The following is a 21,686-nucleotide window of genomic DNA, read 5'->3' as shown; positions in this document are numbered from 1 at the left end:
AGGTTTCAACGACAGAATCTAATATGGAATCGTTGACATAAACAATAAATCAAAATGACGTGCCATATTAAAAATATATATATTAAAACATCATTCACCTATTTTTTTTTTAATTCCTAAAATAATACTTTTATTTTAATAGTATTGAAAACTTTACACAAACATGCTCGTTTGTTTGTGTTTTACTCTATCAGACCTGTTTCGAGGACCATTTTGTAAAACTCGAAATGAAGTGTTACGTTTGCAGAAAAGGGCCGGCCCGATCTCGTGGCTCTCTTCGTTCTGCTCATCTCCTCCGCTCGTAATCCCTTCCACTGTCCTTCGATGCCTTCGCCTCCGTAGCTCGGAAACTCCGCCTTCGGACGTTCTTCTTCTTCTTCGTCCTCTTCCTCGCCTCTGATTTGAGTTTCTTGGCCAAGCTATGGCGGTGAAGAAGGCGGCCGAATCGTTCTCCAAGGCGCTGGCCGAGGAGGTGCAGCGATGGGGAAGCATGAAGCAGAACGGGGTTAGCCTCCGATACATGATGGAGTTCGGAGCCCAGCCCGACCAGAATAACCTCCTCATCTCCGCCCAGTTCCTCCACAAGGAGCTCCCGATTAGAATCGCCCGGAGGGCTATTGAGCTAGAGTCCCTGCCCTTCGGCTTGTCCGAGAAACCCGCCGTGTTGAAGGTAATTGAGATTTTTTCTTTCAGCTGGGTTTCTCGTTTCAAGATTCCTGTTCTCCCAACTTTCCTGGGAACGGTTCGGTCGGTGTTGGTATCGGCGGTGGATGCGCGTTCCTGTTCAAAATTCCGACTCTTTTATGCATTTGTCTGTGGAATCTGGCTTCTCTCTTTGGTTTTCTGGAATCTTCTACTTAATTTATTCTGAAACTTCGTCATGGAATCTCGTGTCGCGGGCTTATACCAATTGAAGGGAAAGATACAGCTGATTTTTGATGTTGCCGTTTGTTTTGATATTTTGATCGCAGGCCATCGTTGTGATGTTTGGGAGTAAATATGCAAAGATGGAATTTCAATTCCAGGGAGATAATTGTCATAAATAAGCTTGTTTGCAGCATTTTGTTTTTCGAGATCATAGTTTAATTAACACAGAATGGAATGCTCGAGATAGAAAGACGATAGGTTTAAGAATTCTGACGTGATATCTAGGTTTGAAGGTCTCTACAGTTTACAGCTGACTCTCTTATTTTTGACATTCATTTTCGCCTTCCGCTTAAATCTGTATTTTAAGAAGGTTTAGGCTTCTGCATTATTTGGACATGTGCCCAGCAGAACTCGTGGGACATGATCCTGCAATTACCATTTTGTTCTCATTGCTACACACAGTCCAGTGAAAGGTATTTTGGATACATTTTAATGCAAGCAATTCTTGCAAAGTTGCATTAGGTTGATGACCATAAAATAATGAATTTTTTTATTTCATTTTGGCTTTTCCTTCTTTATGGTCTGTTTATTTTAGTTAAATCACAAAATTAACTGAAAATTCATCACTATGAAATGTTGTATCCTTCAATATTAAACTTGAGTACATGCTAAAATTTTGAAGGCTGACTTCGAGATCCCTCCTTTTAAGGTCAGAGATTGGTATCTGGATTCTTTCCGCGATCTCCGGTCATTTCCCGAAATCAAAGACACAAGCGATGAATTAGCTTTTACCCAAATGATTAAGATGATCAAGGTGAGGCACAACAATGTGGTACCAGCTATGGCTTTAGGAGTACAACAGCTAAAAAGAGACCTGAAACTCAAGGTCATGCCAACAGAACTACAAGAGATTCATCAATTTCTTGACCGTTTTTACATGTCAAGAATTGGTATTCGCATGCTTATAGGTAAAACAAAAGGCATTTTCATAATGCATTAACTACTAAAACAAAAGGCATTTTCATAATGCATTAACTACACTGGCCTTTATTTCTAGTATGATGTGTGTGTATTAACTACATGGAAGCACAAATAAGCATGATCTCACTGTTTAGCCACCCTAAAGGAAAAGTTGAATTAATGATAAGGAAAGTCACTATATATTTCTTAAATTCAGGGCAGCATGTGGCGTTGCATGATCCTGACCCAGAACCAGGATGTGTCGGACAAATAAACACTAGACTTTCTCCCATGCAAGTTGCACAAGCTGCTAGTGAAGATGCTCGCTGTATCTGTTCCAGGGAATATGGGAGTGCTCCTGAGGTTAATATATATGGAGATCCAAATTTCACCTTCCCGTGAGTGTTACTTGTAAATTCATTTATGCTAATTATTTACCATTTTACTTGAGTCAACTTTTTAGAGCATTACTTGCAATTGGTTGTTTCCCCTTTAATCTCTTGATTTTAATCTGCAGTGATTTCAGATTAAGGTGTGTTAAGTGTACAATCGTTAGGAAAACTGTTCTTCTGGCTAATGGCACAGTTTCCTTATTTTATTTGTTTCCATTTCTGTCCCAACATTAGTCCACTTCTATCTTATCTTTTTAAGTACCAATGGTAATGTCACTGTATGCAGTGATCGATAAGCTTGGACTTGCTTTCCATATAGTATCTGTGTCAAAGCTAGAGTATTTATTGCACGACATCGCATAATATCAATTTTAATTGATGATATACCATGCCAATTATGTACTGTTTTGCAAGATGATGATGCTTTTTTTCTGTATAAAATTTGTTCTGCCCTCACTTGAACCAACAATAAATTCCATTGAGAAAAGAAAGTCAGGGTCGATGCACTTAATGAAAGCACTGGATGATTTTAATTCAAAGACTGCTAGGTGCCTCTTAGCTACTCTATTCCGCAGGATTACTCTGCATCTCTGGTGTAATTTTCCAGTTTGCTACAATATCCTTAGGGAGATCACAGGAAGATAATTGATTTAGTTAGTGGGGACGTAAACCACGCCTCTCAGCCATCGCTTCAGTCTGTTTTCTTTTTTCCTTATATTGCATTTGTTCTCTTATTCAATTTCTAGTGTTGAGCGGCGTAGTGCAAGACCAAGCCAATCCTGACAAATAAAGCTAAATACAACAAAAACAAAAGGAAGCTAGCCTATTAGCAATAATATCCAAGGAAAGCAATTAGTATAACCAATCCTCTCGTTTCAGAGTAATATGATTATAACTTTCTTTTTGTTTGAGGTTCACATCCTTACTGTATAAATAATTTTTTGATGATATTGTATATTTATGACTTATCTGATTATTTCTTTCAACTTGCTACTGTGGACCAGGTATGTTCCTTCTCATTTGCACCTTATGGTCTTTGAGTTGGTAAAAAACTCTCTGCGTGCGGTTCAAGAATGTTTTATGAATTCTGATAAGAATGCCCCTCCTGTTAGAATTATTGTCGCTGATGGGATTGAAGATGTTACAATAAAGGTACGATACCAATAAATACTTAATCTTCAATTACTGTTATTCTGCTTGGTAAGCAAGATTGCAATACTTCAAGAATAAGAAAGGATTAGTTAAAAATTCATGCTGTCTTGTCAAGTTGCAGAATTTGAATTTAACACAGAATACTAGGTGCTCTAGAAAATAGAAACTAGATGTAGTGAAGATGAAAAATATGAATTTAAATTATATTTTCTTTGGGAATTCTTGACAGTTACTGATGTCTTGCAGGCATTTTTGATTTCTTGAAAAGTGTTGATCCTGCAGAACCACCAGATGTAGATTTGCAAGACACAGAACAATTATACATTGAAGAACATAATTGAACTAACTCCTCACACTTTAAAGTGGTTAATCAGATTTATCAGAAAACTATTACAAATGATAGTTAGGAAAATTCTCAAATATTTCATGAATTTGGGGCTCATTGCTACTGGTTATTTTATAACAGACAATGATTATGTGAAATCCAAGAGTCTTCCACTTTGTCTATATCTGACTATATGCATACAAGAATACGTCAGAGCCTGTTGAAAATCTTTTACTGCCAACATGTATATCAGCATCTGTTGTTGATACAAGTATAACACCCAGATAAATGCAAAAAATTTCTAATTTTTGTAATTTATCTTCTTCTTAATATGGTTAAATTATATCTGATGGCATTTCTCTGTTTGTTAATACTCATGGTTTGAGGAATTTCTTGTTACATATCAATCATCTAGTTTTTCTAGCTTTGGAATACTGATCTTGATATGCTATCAATTATTTCAGATATCAGATGAAGGGGGTGGCATACCAAGAAGTGGTCTTCCAAAGATTTTCACATATCTCTATAGCACTGCTAAAAATCCACTCGAGGAAAATGATGAAGGAAGCTCAGATGGAGTAATCATGGCTGGTTATGGTTATGGGCTTCCAATTAGTCGTCTCTATGCTCGCTATTTTGGTGGTGATTTACAAATGATCTCTATGGAAGGATATGGTAAATCCAATTCTTTCTTTATGCAATACTTAATCTCAAGTTCAATTTGTCCTGCTTGAATTCCAATATGGCTCATTCACTGCCTATTATGTTGGACTTTTTAGAATTTAATTGAGCTCTTGAACTTCAAGCTATCTTGGACTTTTTAGTAAATCCTCTTGACAAGAATCTAATTGTTATCTCGATGGTCCAAGCTAGCAAGGCCTCATTGCCAAACGCATATGGATCTTGAACTTCAAGATCACCCAACATGACAATGAGGGTTGAGTAGTATAGAAACAAAATTGTAGTTGTCAGTCATTTCAATCAGTTAAGTTGAGAATTGAATCATCTGATTCACTTGGATAAGAGTACGAATTTTAGTTGAATCACCTTCAAGTAGAAGATCATGTTCCAACTTGGTGATCGAGTTGCATCTTACAAGTTCTACTGGTTTTGCTACCTCAATTATCAACTTGTATACTTTTTGGTAGTGTAGGACTTAAAGGACCTCTTGAAAATGACGATGTTGACTAGCTAACCATGTTGGCTTGCCAACATACGGTGACCCCTACAATATAACAGAACCACATGGAGTGCTGGATGAAGTATTTGCCAGCCTCAAGTAAAGATATTATGTATGACTTTTGACCTTTCCAAGCCGCCCATATTACCTTCTCCTTGGATGATCTTACCTTTTTGGCACGTTGAGTCAGTGACACAACACTCTGGCAAGGAACCCACCTCCACAAGCTTGTTTGGCAAAAATCCATTGATTTAACTTAAATTGGGTCTAGTAAATCTAACTTAAACAAATTGCCTTTTTATGGTAAACCTCACTGTTAATGTTTTCACTGAGATTTGTTGGAAAATTGAATTTGGTGATCAATAAATTAATAGGGATAAGATGGCTATTTCGCAAGTAGACTGTTGTAAATAAATTTCTCGAGTGAATGAGAAATTAATGTCCAATGAAGGGTTGATCCGATATGATCAGACGGAAGTTTGACTTGCACACGAGTTGGATTCATGGATGAACGCTAACTCAAGTATGTGGAACCATTGAGGGGTATGAAATTATAATTAATTTCGTTGATTAAAAAAGTAATCATTGTGATATTAATTAATTGATTAATTAATATTTACAATAGATTAAGTAAATAGTTAATCAAATTAATCAATTAAATTAATTAATCATAATGAAAAAGTTTAAGGGAAAAGACAGGGAAAAGACACATCTCTTAGAAGAAAACTTCCACTTCTTGAGAGTAATCTTTCATCCTTATAAAACAAACCTCATTCCTTCCACTCAACTCACTCAATTCTCAAATTGTGAATTCTCCTCTTGAGTTCTCTTCTCTCTCTCTCCTCTCTTAAGAGTTTCAAGACTTCGAAAGTTTGACAGAGCTCGAAATTTGGAGTGCTTTATTTTGAGACACAAGTCGTTGTATCTTGAGAGACGATTGCCAATAAACTGTAAGCACCTGGGCAGGGTAATATCGTCTTAAGGAAAGAAGACCTAGCTTTCACCTTGATCTTAATACTCTTATCCTTATGGATAAGTTTACCCAAAAGGGTTGTGTCGATATCCAAGGGGATAACTCGACGATCGACGAGATTAGGTCGATAACAATGATACCAAGAAAGGTATGTCTCTTACCCGAAGGGGTACTTCAATAATTGAAAGGGGATGTCGAGAGTATAAATGAGACAAGGTCATATCGTCATACCGAGCTCCATCGGTTAGAGTCATTGACTCATCGTCGAGATGACTAACCGAGCCTGACTATATATATATATATATCTTAACCCACCTCCACAAGCTTGTTTGGCAAAAATCCATTGATTTAACTTAAATTGGATCTAGTAAATCTAACTTAAACAAATTGCCTTTTTATGGTAAACCTCACTGTAATGTTTTCACTGAGATTTTTTCCTTCTCTGCTCAGGGACGGATGCTTATCTTCATCTCTCTCGGCTTGGAGACTCACAAGAACCCCTTCCATAGGGCCAATTCTTGCTCATTAAGAAGTTATCAATTGTGAGTTGCTGATTCAACCTATTGTGCTCACAAATTCCTGTTGCGCTGCTCTACAAATGATCTTCCGGCGATGATCACCCCTCGGAATCTTGATGGTGAAGGAATAACATTTTATATAAACTTGTGCTTCTTGCATCTCGCGAGTTATTTGTGTTAGCTTTCATGCTCAGTTTTTTTCTTTCTTCTTTTTGTCCAATTGTCTAGCTGCTTGGAATGTAATTGAACCTAAATTCCACGTTTCTAATTCAGGATATGCATCAGAAAAATTCTCTAGAATTGTACTAACTACTAAATCCTCATTCTTTAAGGTAGTAGATTAGATTTTTCAGAAAACCTTTACAAATAATAGTTAGGGAGGTTCTTAAATATTTCGATGATTATACGAAATACTAGAGCCTTCACTTAAATCCTCTATATGCATGGTTGTGAACGGGTGTGTTAGTGTAGATTGCTGTCCATGCACTTGTCAATTTAAGTTTATATGGAACTCTCTCTCGAAGTGGTCAATCGTGGTGATCAAAAGGTGAATACGTCTCCCGTACTCTTGTCAATTCATTTTAGGGTTAACAAAGATAAATCATGGATAATTACTAATCTTTGAAATAATGACTAGCACATAAGAAATGTATTTACCTTAACATTTCATCTTTCTATCTTTATATAAATCTTTCCCACTGGCAAAGCTAGAAAACTCTCAGTTGCTTGACGATCACAATTAAACTTCCTAAAATTAATCAGATTTATTAGGCAAATATTTTTGTTAGAAATTAATTAGATATTATTGTTAGTGCCACTATTAGCTTATCATTTGAGCTATGAACCGAGGGCAAATAAATTTATTTACACCTAGATAGATGTGTTTTCCAATTCATGTGATAAAAATCTATCCTAAAATATTCTAAATTAGTAATTAGATATCTCCAGCTACAATATATTTATAGGAAATTTTTTCTAAATGAGGTATACGTAACTTATGGAATACTAAGGTGTATTGTAACATTCAATCGTCCTAGTTCAATATTTTCTTCTAAATTAGTAATTAGAATTTTCAACGGGATAAGAATGCCCATCTTATCACGTGAAAAGTATTTGGTTCAAAAGTAATCCTTCATGATTGCTTCTTGATGTGGTGATAAAGGGGATCTGTTCGATATGGATCAAATACTGAGATAAAAGTTAAAATTAAAATGGTCAATATCAGGGCATCAAAAGATTCACCTATAAAAGGTTTATCTATAGTATCTAGTGGAGGTTAATTATAAGGGTCGGTTGGAGTAATCAGTGTCCGATCGGTAAGAGACTATAACGGCCGGTCGGGTCAATCAGTATCTGAGTGGGCCAACCGTTCAACTCGAGATAATGCAGTAAGACAGCCAGACGCTCAGCGCGGAGCAGCAGGACGTTGAGGAGATTGAAGAGCTTATCCGAGTAGGATGGACAAGCTACTACGCCTAGTCACCGCAAGGAAGAGCAGCTGAGGCCAACAGAGCGGAGGAGTCTTGGCTGAGCGGCTGCCCCGCTCGGCCAAGCAGCGGGACCATTGTTATTTCACTGAGGTCGATAGAGTGGAGGAGTCCTGGCCGAGTAGCTACTCCGCTCAGCCAAGCAGCGTGACCATTGTTATATCTCTCAATATCCTTCTAGAAGATAGTGGCGCTGACACGAGACATGACCAACAAGCGGATAGTACGGCAGAAGCTTCTACTATCTCGTCAGGGAAATGCATGTCCTGTTAAGGTATGGTGTCAGGGGTACTTTTTTAACATGTCCTTTTATAGGATGTATTGGAGAACGTGTCCATGTCTTGAGGAGAGTGCACATCGCCCACCATGACTTTATATAAAGGGGAATCCAAGCACCGACGGAGGTATGCGTTATTACTGTTTGTGCTTGCGTTATTGTTGCTCCGCTTTCTTCTACACTTTCGATGACTGACTTGAGCGTCGGAGGGCCAACGCCGGGGACTCCTTCCCTGGCTCGGCATTGACATTACTTGTTTTGCATAGCAGAACACGGTCCTCATCCAGTCAATGCATCAACCACATCCCCAACTTTTCACCCTTCCCGTTTTCGGACAGGATCATTTTGGCGTCGTCTGTGGGAATGTTGTTAGAGCAATTTAGGTGCCCTAGGTTTTGATGTTTGGACAAATGTTTAAGTTAGGTTTATTGTTGTATTTGATATGCATTGTGAGTGTGCAAGATACAGGTACAACAAGGAAAGTCCAAGGGTGAGTCTTGGCGGTGTAAGTCCAAGCATGTAGTCTTGGCAACGTAAGTCCAAGTGTGATCTTGGCAAAGGAGGAAAGTCCAAGGATGAGTCTTGGCGGTGTAAGTCCAAGCATGTAGTCTTGGCAACGTAAGTCCAAGTGTGACTTGGCAATGGATGAAGTCCCGGAGGCGCGACCTCTTGGCAAAGGAAGACTCGACAACAATGACAAGGCCGATGGAAGCTCCAGAAGGCAAGACGTGAAGGATGGAGAGACATCCGAGGGACGCAAGGCTGATGGAGGAGGCTAGAAGGTTAGGTCTAGGTTGGTCGGGCGAGAACGAGTGCTGAGTGAATGTACTCGAGGTAAAATCCTAAAATTAGGGTTTACTGTTGCGTTACTGTAGCAGTACGGTAGCGTTACTGTAGCAGCACTGTAGCAGTCGACTGATGACTGTAGCAGTCGACTGATGCACTGTAGCAGAGAGCCGTTGAGATAGCCGTTGGGCTGGCACCAGTCGACTGGTGCATGGACCAGTCGACTGGTAGCGGGCAAATCAGGTTGCTGATTTGTTCCAAGCTCTATAAGAAGGAGTTTGGTATGGTCGGCCAAGGTGGCGAAATTAGACTTGGTTAAAGCCTAATTAGTAGTCACTAAAGTGCTCAAGGATCTCTTGTGTCCAAGTGTTCTTGGTTGAAGTTGTGGTGAGGTTTCTCCACCCACAAGGAGCGGTTTGAGCTAGCCGGAGTTTCCAGGGACTAATCCACCGACGAATTGAGGGATCGTCCACCTTACGGACAGCCGTGGAGTAGGAGCATCATCTCCGAACCACGTTACATCGACGTGCATTGGTTTGCTTGTTCTTTTCTTTATCTTTAGCTTTCGTATTCGTAATTTGTATTGTATTATTCCGCTTGCGCACTAACGAATACGTAGGAAGCCATCGATTTGGGTGAGACGCTATTCACCCCCCCTCTAGCGGCCACCGATCCTCCAACAAGTGGTATCAGAGCGAGGTCGCTCTTCTACGGACTAACCACCAAGAGAGCAAGAAGCTAGAGGAAGAAGAAGATGGAGTCCGAAGGACCTCTCGGATGGGATATCCGAATTCCACCTCCGTATGACAAAGAAGACTTCAATTATTGGAGGAAGCGGTTGGAGACATGGTTCCAAATGGATTGGAATCAATGGGTTGTCTTGAGTGACCCATTTGAAGCTCCTACGGACAAGAAGGGTAAACGCCTCCGACCTCGGCATTGGACCGAAGAGCAACGAGAGCAATCGGAGGCGGACAAGGAGGTAATGAGAATTTTTCATAATTTACTACCTTCTAATATCATTGTGAGTGTAGGTGAATGCACAAGTGCATGTGATCTTTGGAAAAAGATCATTGCCTATCATGAAGACCCGTCACAATTCCAAGGAGTAGAGGAGTCCAAGGAGAAGGGCTCATTGGTCAAAGAAGAGAAGGACCAATCCGATGTTGACATAAGGTCAACATCCGAGGAGGAGAAGGAAGATGAGGAGGTATCATCCACATCTTCAAGGGAGGAAGAAGTGGAATCATCGACATCTTCAAGTGAAGAGGAAGAAGAGCAATCCAAGGAAGAGGAGATCTTGGAAGCTCAACCCTCCACCTCAACTACCAAGAAGAGCACAAAGGACCACATCAAATGCTTTGAGTGTGGTAAGATGGGGCACTACAAGAGTAGGTGTCCTTCACTCAAGAAGGTAAAGGAGGTAAACCCTAAACTCACTAAAGTTAATTTAGAAACTAATGTGAGTTGTAGGAAAAAGAAGGAGGAGGAGAAGAAGCACATTAGGTGCTTTACATGTGGTGAGTGGGGTCACTACCACACAAAGTGCCCAAGGAGAGGAGAGCTCAAGAAATTGGTGCACTTGAAGAAGTGGGAGAAGAAGAGAGCTTCAAGGGTAAGGGAGGTAAACCCTAACTTGAATGCTAATTCAAATTTAAATCGTTATAATGCTATTTATCATGAAAATAGAATGCATGATAAATCTAAGGATAAATATATCCCTCCTCATGCTAGATTTATCACACCTAAGGCTAGGAAGGTAAATAACAATTTAGGCAATAACTCTAAGGATTATAGATATATGCCTAGATATAGAAATGCTCATAGGGGTCAAGAAAAATCCAAGTCTATGGATTCAATGACGGAAAATCAAGTCTTAAGGTCAAGACTTGATAATTTAGAAAGAACCCTAACAAGAATGGAAAATATTCTTAGGGGTCAAAATGAGCATAACCTAGGAAAAGCTAGACAAGAGCCATCCAATGGCTATATAGGTTTGGGATACAAACCTAAAGCCAAGAAGGATGTGACTTCCTTTCATAGGGTTCCATATAGTTATGGGACCAACCCTAGGTTTAGTGGTCAAGCTAAAAGTACAAGGGAAGTTGTCCCTAAGAGTACTTTTGCAAAGACCAATGTGACTAAGACTTCTAAGAAGTCTAATAATGTCACAAAGAAGGTCACAAGGGAGGTCATCCCTAGAGTTGACTTAGTAAAGGTGACTAAGGCTCCAAAAAGGCCAAACAAAGTCACAAATAAGGTTACAAGGGGAGTTAGCCCTAGAAGTGACCTAGTGGAAGTGAAAAAGGCTTCTAAGAAGCCTAGAAAGGTCCTTAGGAAGGTATCTATGGAAGTCATCCCCAGTGAGTATCTAGAGCATCCAAGGAGCACCAATAGGTTTTGGGTTCCTAGGAGCATATTCTCTACACCCTAGATAGGTTAGAGAGTGTCAACTCCAATTGGAAAGGTAGTTAACCCAACCTTTGTAAAGTTGACACTTGAGAGCATTTTCAAGGTTATTGTTAACCTTTGAAAAAGAAAAAGGTTATTGGGTTACTCTTTGAGAGAGTAATATATGTGCCAAAATTTGAAGAGTTGAACTTAATCTAACTTGGCACACTTAAGAAAAGTATAAGAAAAATCAAGTTAGAATTTTGATACTTTCTTAAGGAATTAAGAGAAAACCCATGCTTTAATCAAATGTGCTTAAAGCCTTGAAGAGCAAAAATGTGTCAAAATTTGAGGAGTTAAATCTAATTTAAATTGACACATTTGGAAAAGGATAAGAAATGCCAAGTTGGGGGTTTTGGCATTTTCTTAGAAGGTTAAAGGTGAATCTAAGCCTTAATTTGATTTCATATACTCTTTGAAAGAATAAAATGTGTCATACTTTGAGGAATTTGTTTAATTTAAAAATGACACAAATTTAGAAAGGGAAAAAGAAATGTCAAAATTGGGTTTGGCACTTTCTTGATGAAATTGGGCAATCTAGGATTTAATTTTAAGGTATAGCTAAGAATTAAGGATACTTAGATAGATTATCTAGGTACATTTTATCTATGCTAACATGTCATGATTGTTTGCCCATCATATGCCATGACATCATATTTAGCATTCACATTTTATTATGAAAAATCTAAAAATATCATGTCATGTCATGCATATATCATGTAGTTATAACATGCTTTGCTTATTTTGATGTATGCCATTAATCATCATGTAATATGTCAATTTCCTTATAATTAAGGACAAAAGGTATTTATTATGTATGGAAGTGTCCCAACAAGAGGGATCATATCAAGTGACATCCTAGATGGATGATCATGATTTTTACAATGCCTAGATAGAGATGCATGATCCCTTAGTTTAGGACAAGACCAAATATATATCTCATAAAAAACTATAAGGTGACTTGTATATGTTTTAATACACGTTAGATACAAGTGAGATGTTAAGATGGTGAACAAAACTCAAGATGTTGATCTAGTGCATCTTGTTGAGTTTTAGATTCATCAAAACACATAGTTATGTGTCTTCCAATCATTGGTAAAGCTAATGTACAAGTCATGTGCATTGAGCCCAAAGAACGTGGTTGGATATTGGTTTTGAAAAAGATTTCAAAATACTTTTGAAAAACCTTGGTGAAGACTATCTTTTGATAGTAATCATCATTAGAAAGTTAGACACAAACTAGGAGAAAACATTGAAGTTTTCAAGAGTTTTCAAATTTGTATCAATCTTTGAAAATAAGAAGTATTTTCATAGAAAACTATTTTTCCCTGATAAAGTATCCTAAATAATGTCTACATGAGTTTTCATGATGAAAACAAATATGGATTGGTTAAGAAAAATCAAAGTGAAGTTTTGGTTGAGGTTTAGTTTCATTATTGAATTTTGAATCTCAAAACTTCGAGTTTTGATTTTCCTAATTATTTAGAAATCTCAAGTCATTGTTGGTGCAATGATAGAAGTTTGACCATATTTTTAAGGGGAGTTACTCTTTGAAAACATAAAAATCTTTTCAAAGACCAAAAGGAGGTCAAGTGTTAAGGAAGCACATGATATTGGTATGGGAGGTGTTACCAAGAACAAGGGAGAGTTATCCAAGGCCAATAAGAAGGAATATGCTAGGGTAGCATATAATTATAGCAAGGATAAGGTGTCCAAGATTAAGGATAAGAAAAATTTGTAGGACCGTTAGATTCGATAGAGGGGGGGTGAATATCGATTCGAAAAAGACGAGTATAAACGCAGCGGAAAAAGTAGACACAAATATTTTTACTTCGTTCGGAGCCTGTGACGACTCCTACTCGAAGGCCCGTGGTCCTTGACCACTTTCGTTGGGCAATCACTAGCAAGTCGAAATATGATTACAGAAAAAGTACAGGAGATGCTAGTAATAATAAAGCAATACCGACAAAGAGAAAATTAAGCAAAAACCGGAAGAGCACTTTTGTCGGAGCGTTGTTGACGTCGCACTTGAACGTCGAGCAGCAAGATCAGCAGAAGAGTTCTCAGTCAAAGTTAATTCTGAAGCTCCTGTCTGGGGCTTCTTTTATATGCTGTTCCGGGCGCCTGGATCCCTTCCGGGCGCCTGGAGTGTGACGTAACTGCTCAAATCAAGATGCTCCACGTAGCGACGAGTTGTCTGGATAAAATTCGCCTTCCGGGCGCCCGGACCACCTTGTTCCAGAAAGACTCCTTTTTCCTGCAAAACAAGGTTAGTCCGAGGCAAATATATATCCTGTAAAACAAATGGTTAGCACAGTTAAAGTTCAACAGATAGATAAAGAGAGTATGACTTAGATTCCGTCTTTCCGAGACCGGAATCTAGTCACGATCTCGACTTAGACATCCGAAATGGATCTAAGCCGGATCGACGCCTAATGTCCCCTTCCCGGGAACGCGTCCTCACAGTCACTCCCCTCCAGTGACTTACCTCACTTACCTGCCAGACGTCCGGTCAGCCCGTCGACCCGTCTAGACTTCTCGCCAAGCGTCCGGTCAGCCCGTCGACCCGCTTGGACTTCTCGCCAGCTATCCGGTCAGCCCGTCGACCTAGCTGGACTTCTTGCCAAGCGTCCGGTCAGCCCGTCGACCTAGCTGGACTTTTCCTGCACACTTGATCAAAGTGTCAGACAACAACACAACTAACTTAACCTATTTGTCATTCATCAAAACCTGGGTTAGACCGTTAGTGCTACCCGCACCAACAATCTCCCCCTTTTTGATGGAATGACAACCTGGTTAAGTTAGTGAAAGCATATGTACGAAACAACATGCATTTGTGTGGTTTTAAAGTTAGTTTGTGTTTTCAAATTGGTTTAGCTAACTTAACCACCTAACCCTCCTCCCCCTTTGACATTCATAAAAAAAACAAGGGAAACAATCATAGTGTAGAGTTACTGAAAACAATAACACTTAATCTTAAAAAATAACTAAGTTTGGTTCAGAATTCAAGGAAAAAAGTATAATTTTTAAATCCAAGAAAAGATCAAGTTGACTTGGGGGAGTATAAAGTTTTGAAAACTTGTATAAAGCAGTAGCTTTTAGCTTTTAGAAAAATTGCTAAGTTTTAATTTTCAAACATAAGTGTATAAGGTCTAAATTTCAAGATTAAATATTCAAAACAAGTTTCAACTTTGAAACGCTTTTCAAACATAAGTTTTCAAAACCAAAATTTCAAAACTAAGTTTGAAAAATCTATTTTTTCAAAACTAATTGAAATTTATTTTTCAACACTAAGTTTGTAAAAGATTCAATTTTCAAAATTAGGAAAATGATTTTGAGAAGCTTAGTTTGTAAACTTAAGTTTTGAGAGAAATCTAATTTCCACAATTTTCAATAACAAAGCAATTTTTAAAACTAATTTTTGTAAAAGTTAACTTTCAAATCAAAATGTCAAATTTAAGTAAAATCAAATTTTAAGAACTAGAGTTTTAAATTCAATTTTCAAAAACTAAGTTAAATATAATCAAGTTTCAATAAAAAGTAAAACAGCTTAGTTTTAAAAAAAAATAGGTTTAAGAAATTTTTTTAAGAAAACAATTTTCAAACACAAATTTTAAAATATTTTTAAATAAAGGGAAAATTTTAATTAATCCCCCCCCACTTGACATGAAATTTTGAAAGTATTTGCTAAAAATATTCAAAGTAATTTTTTTTTTTTAAATTGAGGTAGAATTTTCTAGAGAGATTTTAAAGAGAAGATTAAAAACTAACACTTAAGGAGATAAATAAACCTCCCCCTGAATTTGATACTCCTTTAATATATTAATCCTCCTTATTTATTACTCTCCCTTAATTTATTAATCTTCCTTATTTTATTATCCCCCATAATTGTTTATTTGAGTTTGAATAATTAATTTTAGATTCAGACTTTTAAGCTTTAGCTTAAGGTTAAATACGAAAAGAATTTATTAATTCAATAACAGTTAACCATTATCAATAATTTATTGATTAATTTTTACATGATTTAATAATTTAATATTTATTTAAAATGAGTTAACCTTTGTATTAATTAATTGAATTGGTTAATAAAAGTATTAGTTATAATTCGATTTTTTCATTTACTTCCTTTTAAGTTGGATTAACTTAGTTTAAAGTTAGTAGTAATTTGAAGTACAATTTAAAGTTATTAAACATAGTTAAAGTTCAATTTGAATTAATAGTTAATAAGGATAACTTATGATTTAATTTATAGTGAAATTAGGATTTTGATTAATGTTAAAATTAAGATTTATTGAGTTAAATTAAGAATTAATTAACTATTTGGTGTAAGTTAATTTTTTAAGTTCTTATTTCAATTATTCACTTATTAAGTATTTAACTTAGTTTATAATCTTAAGTTAATCAAATTTTAATTATTTGTTAACACCATATTTCATTGTAATTTTGAATTTAATTATTTAATGTTATTCAGTTTTAAGTTTATTCTTAAAATAGTTTTTGAAGGCAATTTAAGTTTGATTTTAATTGTAAATTATGTTTAAGTCTTAAACCTAAATTAACTTTAAAGTTTTAATGTTAAGTTTTAAACTTTAATTTTAAAGTTAAAATAATGTTTGAGGTTACAATAATGTTTAATGTTAAAAATATGCCTAAAGTCTAAATCATATTTTTTAATAGTTTTTTTATTATTATTATTATTAAAAAGTATTTTTTGAGAATTTTTAGAATGATTTTTTTTTTTTTGGTTTTAAAAGAAAGAATTTTTTTTTTTTAAAAAAAATAAGTTTTAAAAGTTTTTTTTTTAAAAGAAATTTTTAAAATAAGTTTTAAAAGTTTTTAAAAGAATTTTTAAAATAAGTTTTAAAAGTTTTTAAAATAATTTTTAAAATAAGTTTTAAAAGAATTTTTAAAATAATTTTTTAAAATAAGTTTTAAAAGTTTTTAAAATAATTTTTAAAATAAGTTTTAAAAGTTAAAAGAATTTTTAAAAGAATTTTTAAAATAAGTTTTAAAAGTTTTTTAAAATAAGTTTTAAAAGTTTTTAAAAGAATTTTTAAAATAAGTTTTAAAAGTTTTAAAAAGAATTTTTAAAATAATTTTTAAAATAAGTTTTAAAAGTTTTTAAAATAAGTTTTAAAAGTTTTTAAAAGAATTTTTAAAATAATTTTTAAAATAAGTTTTAAAAGTTTTTAAAAGAATTTTTTAAAAGAATTTTTTAAAATAAGTTTTTAAAAGAATTTTTAAAATAATTAATTAAGTTAAAATAATTATTAAAATAATTTTTAGGTCAAGATAATTTAAGTTTAATTTTTTAAAATAAATTTGTAAGTAAAAGAAAATTTAATTTAATTTTTAAAGTACAATTTTAAATTAAAGAAAATGTTATTTTAATTTAATTGATTTAATTTTAATTTAATTTAATTTAATTTAATTAATTTCTTTTAGGTCCTTAGTCATCTCACCTGATCTATATTTTCAATCAGGGAATCCTACAATTTTGTGAGATGAATTAGATTTAATTATAGAGTTTGATTTAACTTGTGTTAGATTCAGGTTTAGCTTTGGTCTCAACAAATAGGCAATCTTCGGATAAACTTCTAAGCTTGGCGAGTCACTTGAACGTCATTAGAAGTAACCAACCTTTCGAGGTTTTCCGAATAGTCCTATCCATGGAGCTTAGTACTAAACCTTTGTCTAACTAGTTAGGTTCTGTTTAAGGGTAGCTTCGGTCAGTTCCACTTGGCCAAATGCACCAGATCGAAGCCATATCTTTCTAGACATGCGATGCCCAAGCTTCCCTAACGTACTATCATCCAAAAAACTTTACCCGTATCGTGATTCAAGTTAAATTGGGTCCTTTTTTAACTAATCCTAATTACCCTGCCGGGTTAGTTTATTTGGGTTACCCTGTCGGGTAAGTTATTTTTGGAGGTGCCAGCTATTCTAGAGCCTCCCCCTAAATTGTTGATTTTTCTTTTTAAGATTTCTTGTATAATTAGAGTTGGTTTTAGTTAAGTTTTAATGTTTAATTTGTAATTTAAATTTAAGTTTTTAATTTGAATTAATTAAATTGGTCAAATTATCTTTCTTTAAAAGAGTATATTTAACATTTAAATTTTCTTTCAATTTCAATTTCAATTTTATTGGGTTAATTGAATTATCTTTCTTTAATAGCTTATTTTTAAAGTTTAGGTTTTTATTTATTTTTGAGTTAATTAAATTGTTTGAATTATATTTCTTTAAAGGTTTATCTTTTAACTTTTTATTAATTGTTAATTTAAAATTTTCTAGATTATTTTTGTTTAATATGTTATCTTTAACATTTAAGTTTGTTAACTTTTGTTTTGATTTTATCAAAGTGTTTGATTTTATCCTTATATTTTCTTTACCTTTTAAGTTGATATAATTAGTGGAATTTATTAAATAAGTCTTATCATTAAAATTTAATTTTTGTTAATTAAATTATCTTGGGTTTGGATAGAATTTTCCAGATTGATATTGTCTAGATTATTAAATAATTTATTAATTATGTCTAGATTAATATTGACCTTGTCATCCTTTTTGTTTGAATTTTCAAATTTGTTTAGGTTTAAATTTGAATTTTTAGATTTATTGATTATTTTTAGATTTTCTGTATTTTCTAAATTAATTATATTTGTTTTATCAGAAAATATCCTAGGGGTATTTTCGCAAGTATTGTCATGTATACTATTTTCACATATACTTTCAGACATATTCAAATTAACATGCACATATTTTAAACTACTACTAGCAAGGGTGTTTTGGTAATTATTACTAACCTTGAGCGCAACCCCTAATTCAGCAGGCTTCTCCGTTGGATCTGACTCGAGTCCGGATTCGACTTTAACTTGATCTTCTAGCTCCATTGGCGTCTCGTGAAGCTTGATCAACTGGGTCCATAGCTCATATGCATTCTTGTATTTTTCTAGTCTGCATATAATATTGTTAGGTAAAATATTATAAATAATTTTACTTACGTTTTTATTCAGCTCCGAGTTCTGAGAGGGTTTTTTCAATATTAGCATATAATCGATATCTACGCTTCCTAAGAAGCATTCCATTCTTCGCCTCCAGTAGTTGAAATCTTCATCGTACGGTGGTGGTTCATTGGGGTTCCATCCTTCTTGAAAAGACATTGTTCTTGCACACAATGAAACAAAGATAAAATCCCAAGACTTGGTCTTGGATTAGCAGTGCTGGAAAAAAAATAATATTTCACTACTAATTTTTTTTTTAAAAAAAATAATAATAAAATATTATTAAAATATTTTAAAAAAATATTATTTCAAAATTTTGAAATTGTAATATTTTAAATACGAAACAATGGTGAAAAGATGGCGATGTATTTTTCAAAAATAGTTTTGGAGGGAAAAAAACGAAAGGCGTAAGGTTTTATTTTAAAGACAAACGATATCTAATTTTTCTTTCAAAAAGTCCCCCCTTTGCCTGATTGGTGGTTGCACCAAATCAGAGCGGTACCTGCTCTGATACCACTTGTAGGACCGTTAGATTCGATAGAGGGGGGGTGAATATCGATTCGAAAAAGACGAGTATAAACGCAGCGGAAAAAGTAGACACAAATATTTTTACTTCGTTCGGAGCCTGTGACGACTCCTACTCGAAGGCCCGTGGTCCTTGACCACTTTCGTTGGGCAATCACTAGCAAGTCGAAATATGATTACAGAAAAAGTACAGGAGATGCTAGTAATAATAAAGCAATACCGACAAAGAGAAAATTAAGCAAAAACCGGAAGAGCACTTTTGTCGGGCGTTGTTGACGTCGCGAGCGTCGGCGGCAAGATCAGAAGAGTTCTCGATCAAAGTTAATTCGAAGCTCATGGGGCTTCTTTTATATCTTTATTCCGCTGCATTTGGATTCCTGGAGGTGACGTAATGCTCAAATCAAGATGCTCCACGTAGCGACGAGTTGTCTGGATAAAATTAGCGCCGGATCTCGGCGCCGGATCCGGCGCCGGATCCTCGGGCGCCGGACCCTGTTCGAGAAAGACTCCTTTTTCACGCAAAACAAGGTTAGTCCGAGGCAAATATATATCCTGTAAAACAAATGGTTAGCACAGTTAAAGTTCAACAGATAGATAAAGAGAGTATGACTTAGATTCCGTGTCCGGAATCTAGTCACGATCTCGACTTAGACATCCGAAATGGATCTAAGCCGGATCGACGCCTAATGTTCCCTTCCCGGGAACGCGTCCTCACAGTCACTCCTCTCCAGTGACTTACCTCACTTACCTGCCAGACGTCCGGTCAGCCCGTCGACCCGTCTGGACTTCTCGCCAAGCGTCCGGTCAGCCCGTCGACCCGCTTGGACTTCTCGCCAGCTATCCGGTCAGCCCGTCGACCTAGCTGGACTTCTTGCCAAGCGTCCGGTCAGCCCGTCGACCTAGCTGGACTTTTCCTGCACACTTGATCAAAGTGTCAGACAACAACACAACTAACTTAACCTATTTGTCATTCATCAAAACCTGGGTTAGACCGTTAGTGCTACCCGCACCAACAAAATTAACCAAAGACAAGGTGTCTAAGGTTAAGGAGAGTTTTGTAGGCTAAGTGTCACCTGAAGTGCACCGAAGTGGCCTAGTCATAGTAAATGAGTCACCTAGGGAGGTGGCTAAGATTAAGAGCTCAAGGGGGAGCTCAAAGAGTCTTTGGGGCATATGGTAAATGATCTTAAGTGAACCAAGATGTGCCAAAGAGATTAGAGATGGATTTGAGTCTCTATTATACTTGGTTGGCACAATTGGGTTGAGTTTCATGCATGAAAATATGACATTGGGGTTATATTGCATAAAAATTAGTTTTTGATGTATAGATGTCATATAAACCCATGCTAGGGAAGTATTGTGATTTAGTATGGGCAGATACATCAAGAGGAAGCCAAAACTAAAACTTTAGGTCAATGTTCAATTGAACTATTTAGCTAGTTTTGAATTTTGTGTCAATCTTGGGATCTGTGATAAATATATTTATATATATATATATTCCAAGTAGAAAATGGTACAATAGATCTCTCCACAAAATTTGGAGATTTTTGGAGGTCTAGGGAATTTCTGGTGCATTTCCGAAGTTGGCCTGAAAAGGCTGATTTTTACAGAAATAGGGTGCCAGTCGACTGGTGCAGATACCAGTCGACTGGTAACAGTATTTTTGAGCACAGAATGTTTCTGTAAGCTCATTTTGTCGATACCAGTCGACTGGTAACAGTAGATTTCGACCACAGAATGCTTCTGTAAGGTTCTGTCGAAGGGGACAGTCGACTGGTACCTAGTTCAGTCGACTGATACCAGCCTAAAAGTGTTTTTCAACGTTGTTCTTGACCGTGTCAACTCGTTTAAATGTATGAGATCCATGGGGGATAAATACATGAGTTTAGGGTCAATTTGGATGACATGTTTTCAACAATTGGGATATTGTTGGAGCTCTTTTTGATGTATGGCAAAGGGGGAGAAGTCTAGGTTTAAGTGGGAAACCTATACACCTTTGCGAGAAATCCTAGCTCGAGGGAGAGCTTAGGTGAAGGGGGAGCGATTGTTTAGGTAAAGGGGGAGAAGTTTACCTTTGCGGGAAATCCTAGCTCAAGGGGGAGCTTAGGTGAAGGGGGAGCCTAGGGATTTAGGTTCCATTATTTATGTATGAGTTGATTTGCATATTTATTTGCATATGTATTGCATTTATGTTTCCCTAACTTAAACAGGTTGTCAAACATCAAAAAGGGGGAGATTGTTGGAGCAATTTAGGTGCCCTAGGTTTTGATGTTTGGACAAAGGTTTAAGTTAGGTTTATTATTGTATTTGATATGCATTGTGAGTGTGCAGGATACAGGTACAACAAGGAAAGTCCAAGGGTGAGTCTTGGCGGTGTAAGTCCAAGCATGTAGTCTTGGCAACGTAAGTCCAAGTGTGATCTTGGCAAAGGAGGAAAGTCCAAGGATGAGTCTTGGCGGTGTAAGTCCAAGCATGTAGTCTTGGCAACGTAAGTCCAAGTGTGACTTGGCAATGGATGAAGTCCCGGAGGCGCGACCTCTTGGCAAAGGAAGACCCGACAACAATGATAAGGCCGATGGAAGCTCCAGAAGGCAAGACGTGAAGAATGGAGAGACATCCGAGGGACACAAGGATGATGGAGGAGGCTAGAAGGCTAGGTCTAAGTTGGTCGGGCGAGAACGAGTGCTGAGTGAATGTACTCGAGGTAAAATCCTAAAATTAGGGGTTACTGTAGCGTTACTGTAGCAGTACGGTAGCGTTACTGTAGCAGCACTGTAGCAGTCGACTGATGACTG

General features: G+C 36.2%; 1 protein-coding gene across 1 annotated transcript; it reads left to right on the top strand.

Annotated features, from left to right (window-relative positions):
- The first annotated feature begins 277 nt into the window (after positions 1-277).
- Positions 278-6,667, top strand: LOC121991679 (pyruvate dehydrogenase (acetyl-transferring) kinase, mitochondrial-like). The gene is made up of 6 exons (XM_042545676.1): positions 278-670; positions 1,577-1,835; positions 2,045-2,225; positions 3,224-3,371; positions 4,161-4,371; positions 6,300-6,667. The coding sequence occupies exons 1-6, from the start codon at positions 422-424 to the stop codon at positions 6,356-6,358; spliced, it is 1,107 nt and encodes a 368-aa protein (XP_042401610.1). The 5' UTR covers positions 278-421; the 3' UTR covers positions 6,359-6,667.
- The last annotated feature ends 15,019 nt before the right edge of the window (positions 6,668-21,686 follow it).

Source organism: Zingiber officinale, chromosome 6B, assembly GCF_018446385.1.
Source record: "Zingiber officinale cultivar Zhangliang chromosome 6B, Zo_v1.1, whole genome shotgun sequence".
Classification (NCBI taxonomy): Eukaryota; Viridiplantae; Streptophyta; class Magnoliopsida; order Zingiberales; family Zingiberaceae; genus Zingiber; species Zingiber officinale.
The sequence above is the reverse complement of the archived record's forward strand: the minus strand, read 5'-3'. Positions and strand labels throughout refer to the sequence as shown.

What these genes read in the sequence shown, in the direction of transcription:
- LOC121991679 (XM_042545676.1), top strand. Translation starts at nt 422, where the DNA reads ATGGCGGTGAAGAAGGCGGCCGAATCGTTCTCCAAGGCGCTGGCCGAG. An exon ending in GATCCAAATTTCACCTTCCC is followed by an intron (nt 2,226 to 3,223) that starts GTGAGTGTTACT and finishes ACTGTGGACCAG; the next exon opens with GTATGTTCCTTCTCATTTGC. An exon ending in TTGAAGATGTTACAATAAAG is followed by an intron (nt 3,372 to 4,160) that starts GTACGATACCAA and finishes CAATTATTTCAG; the next exon opens with ATATCAGATGAAGGGGGTGG.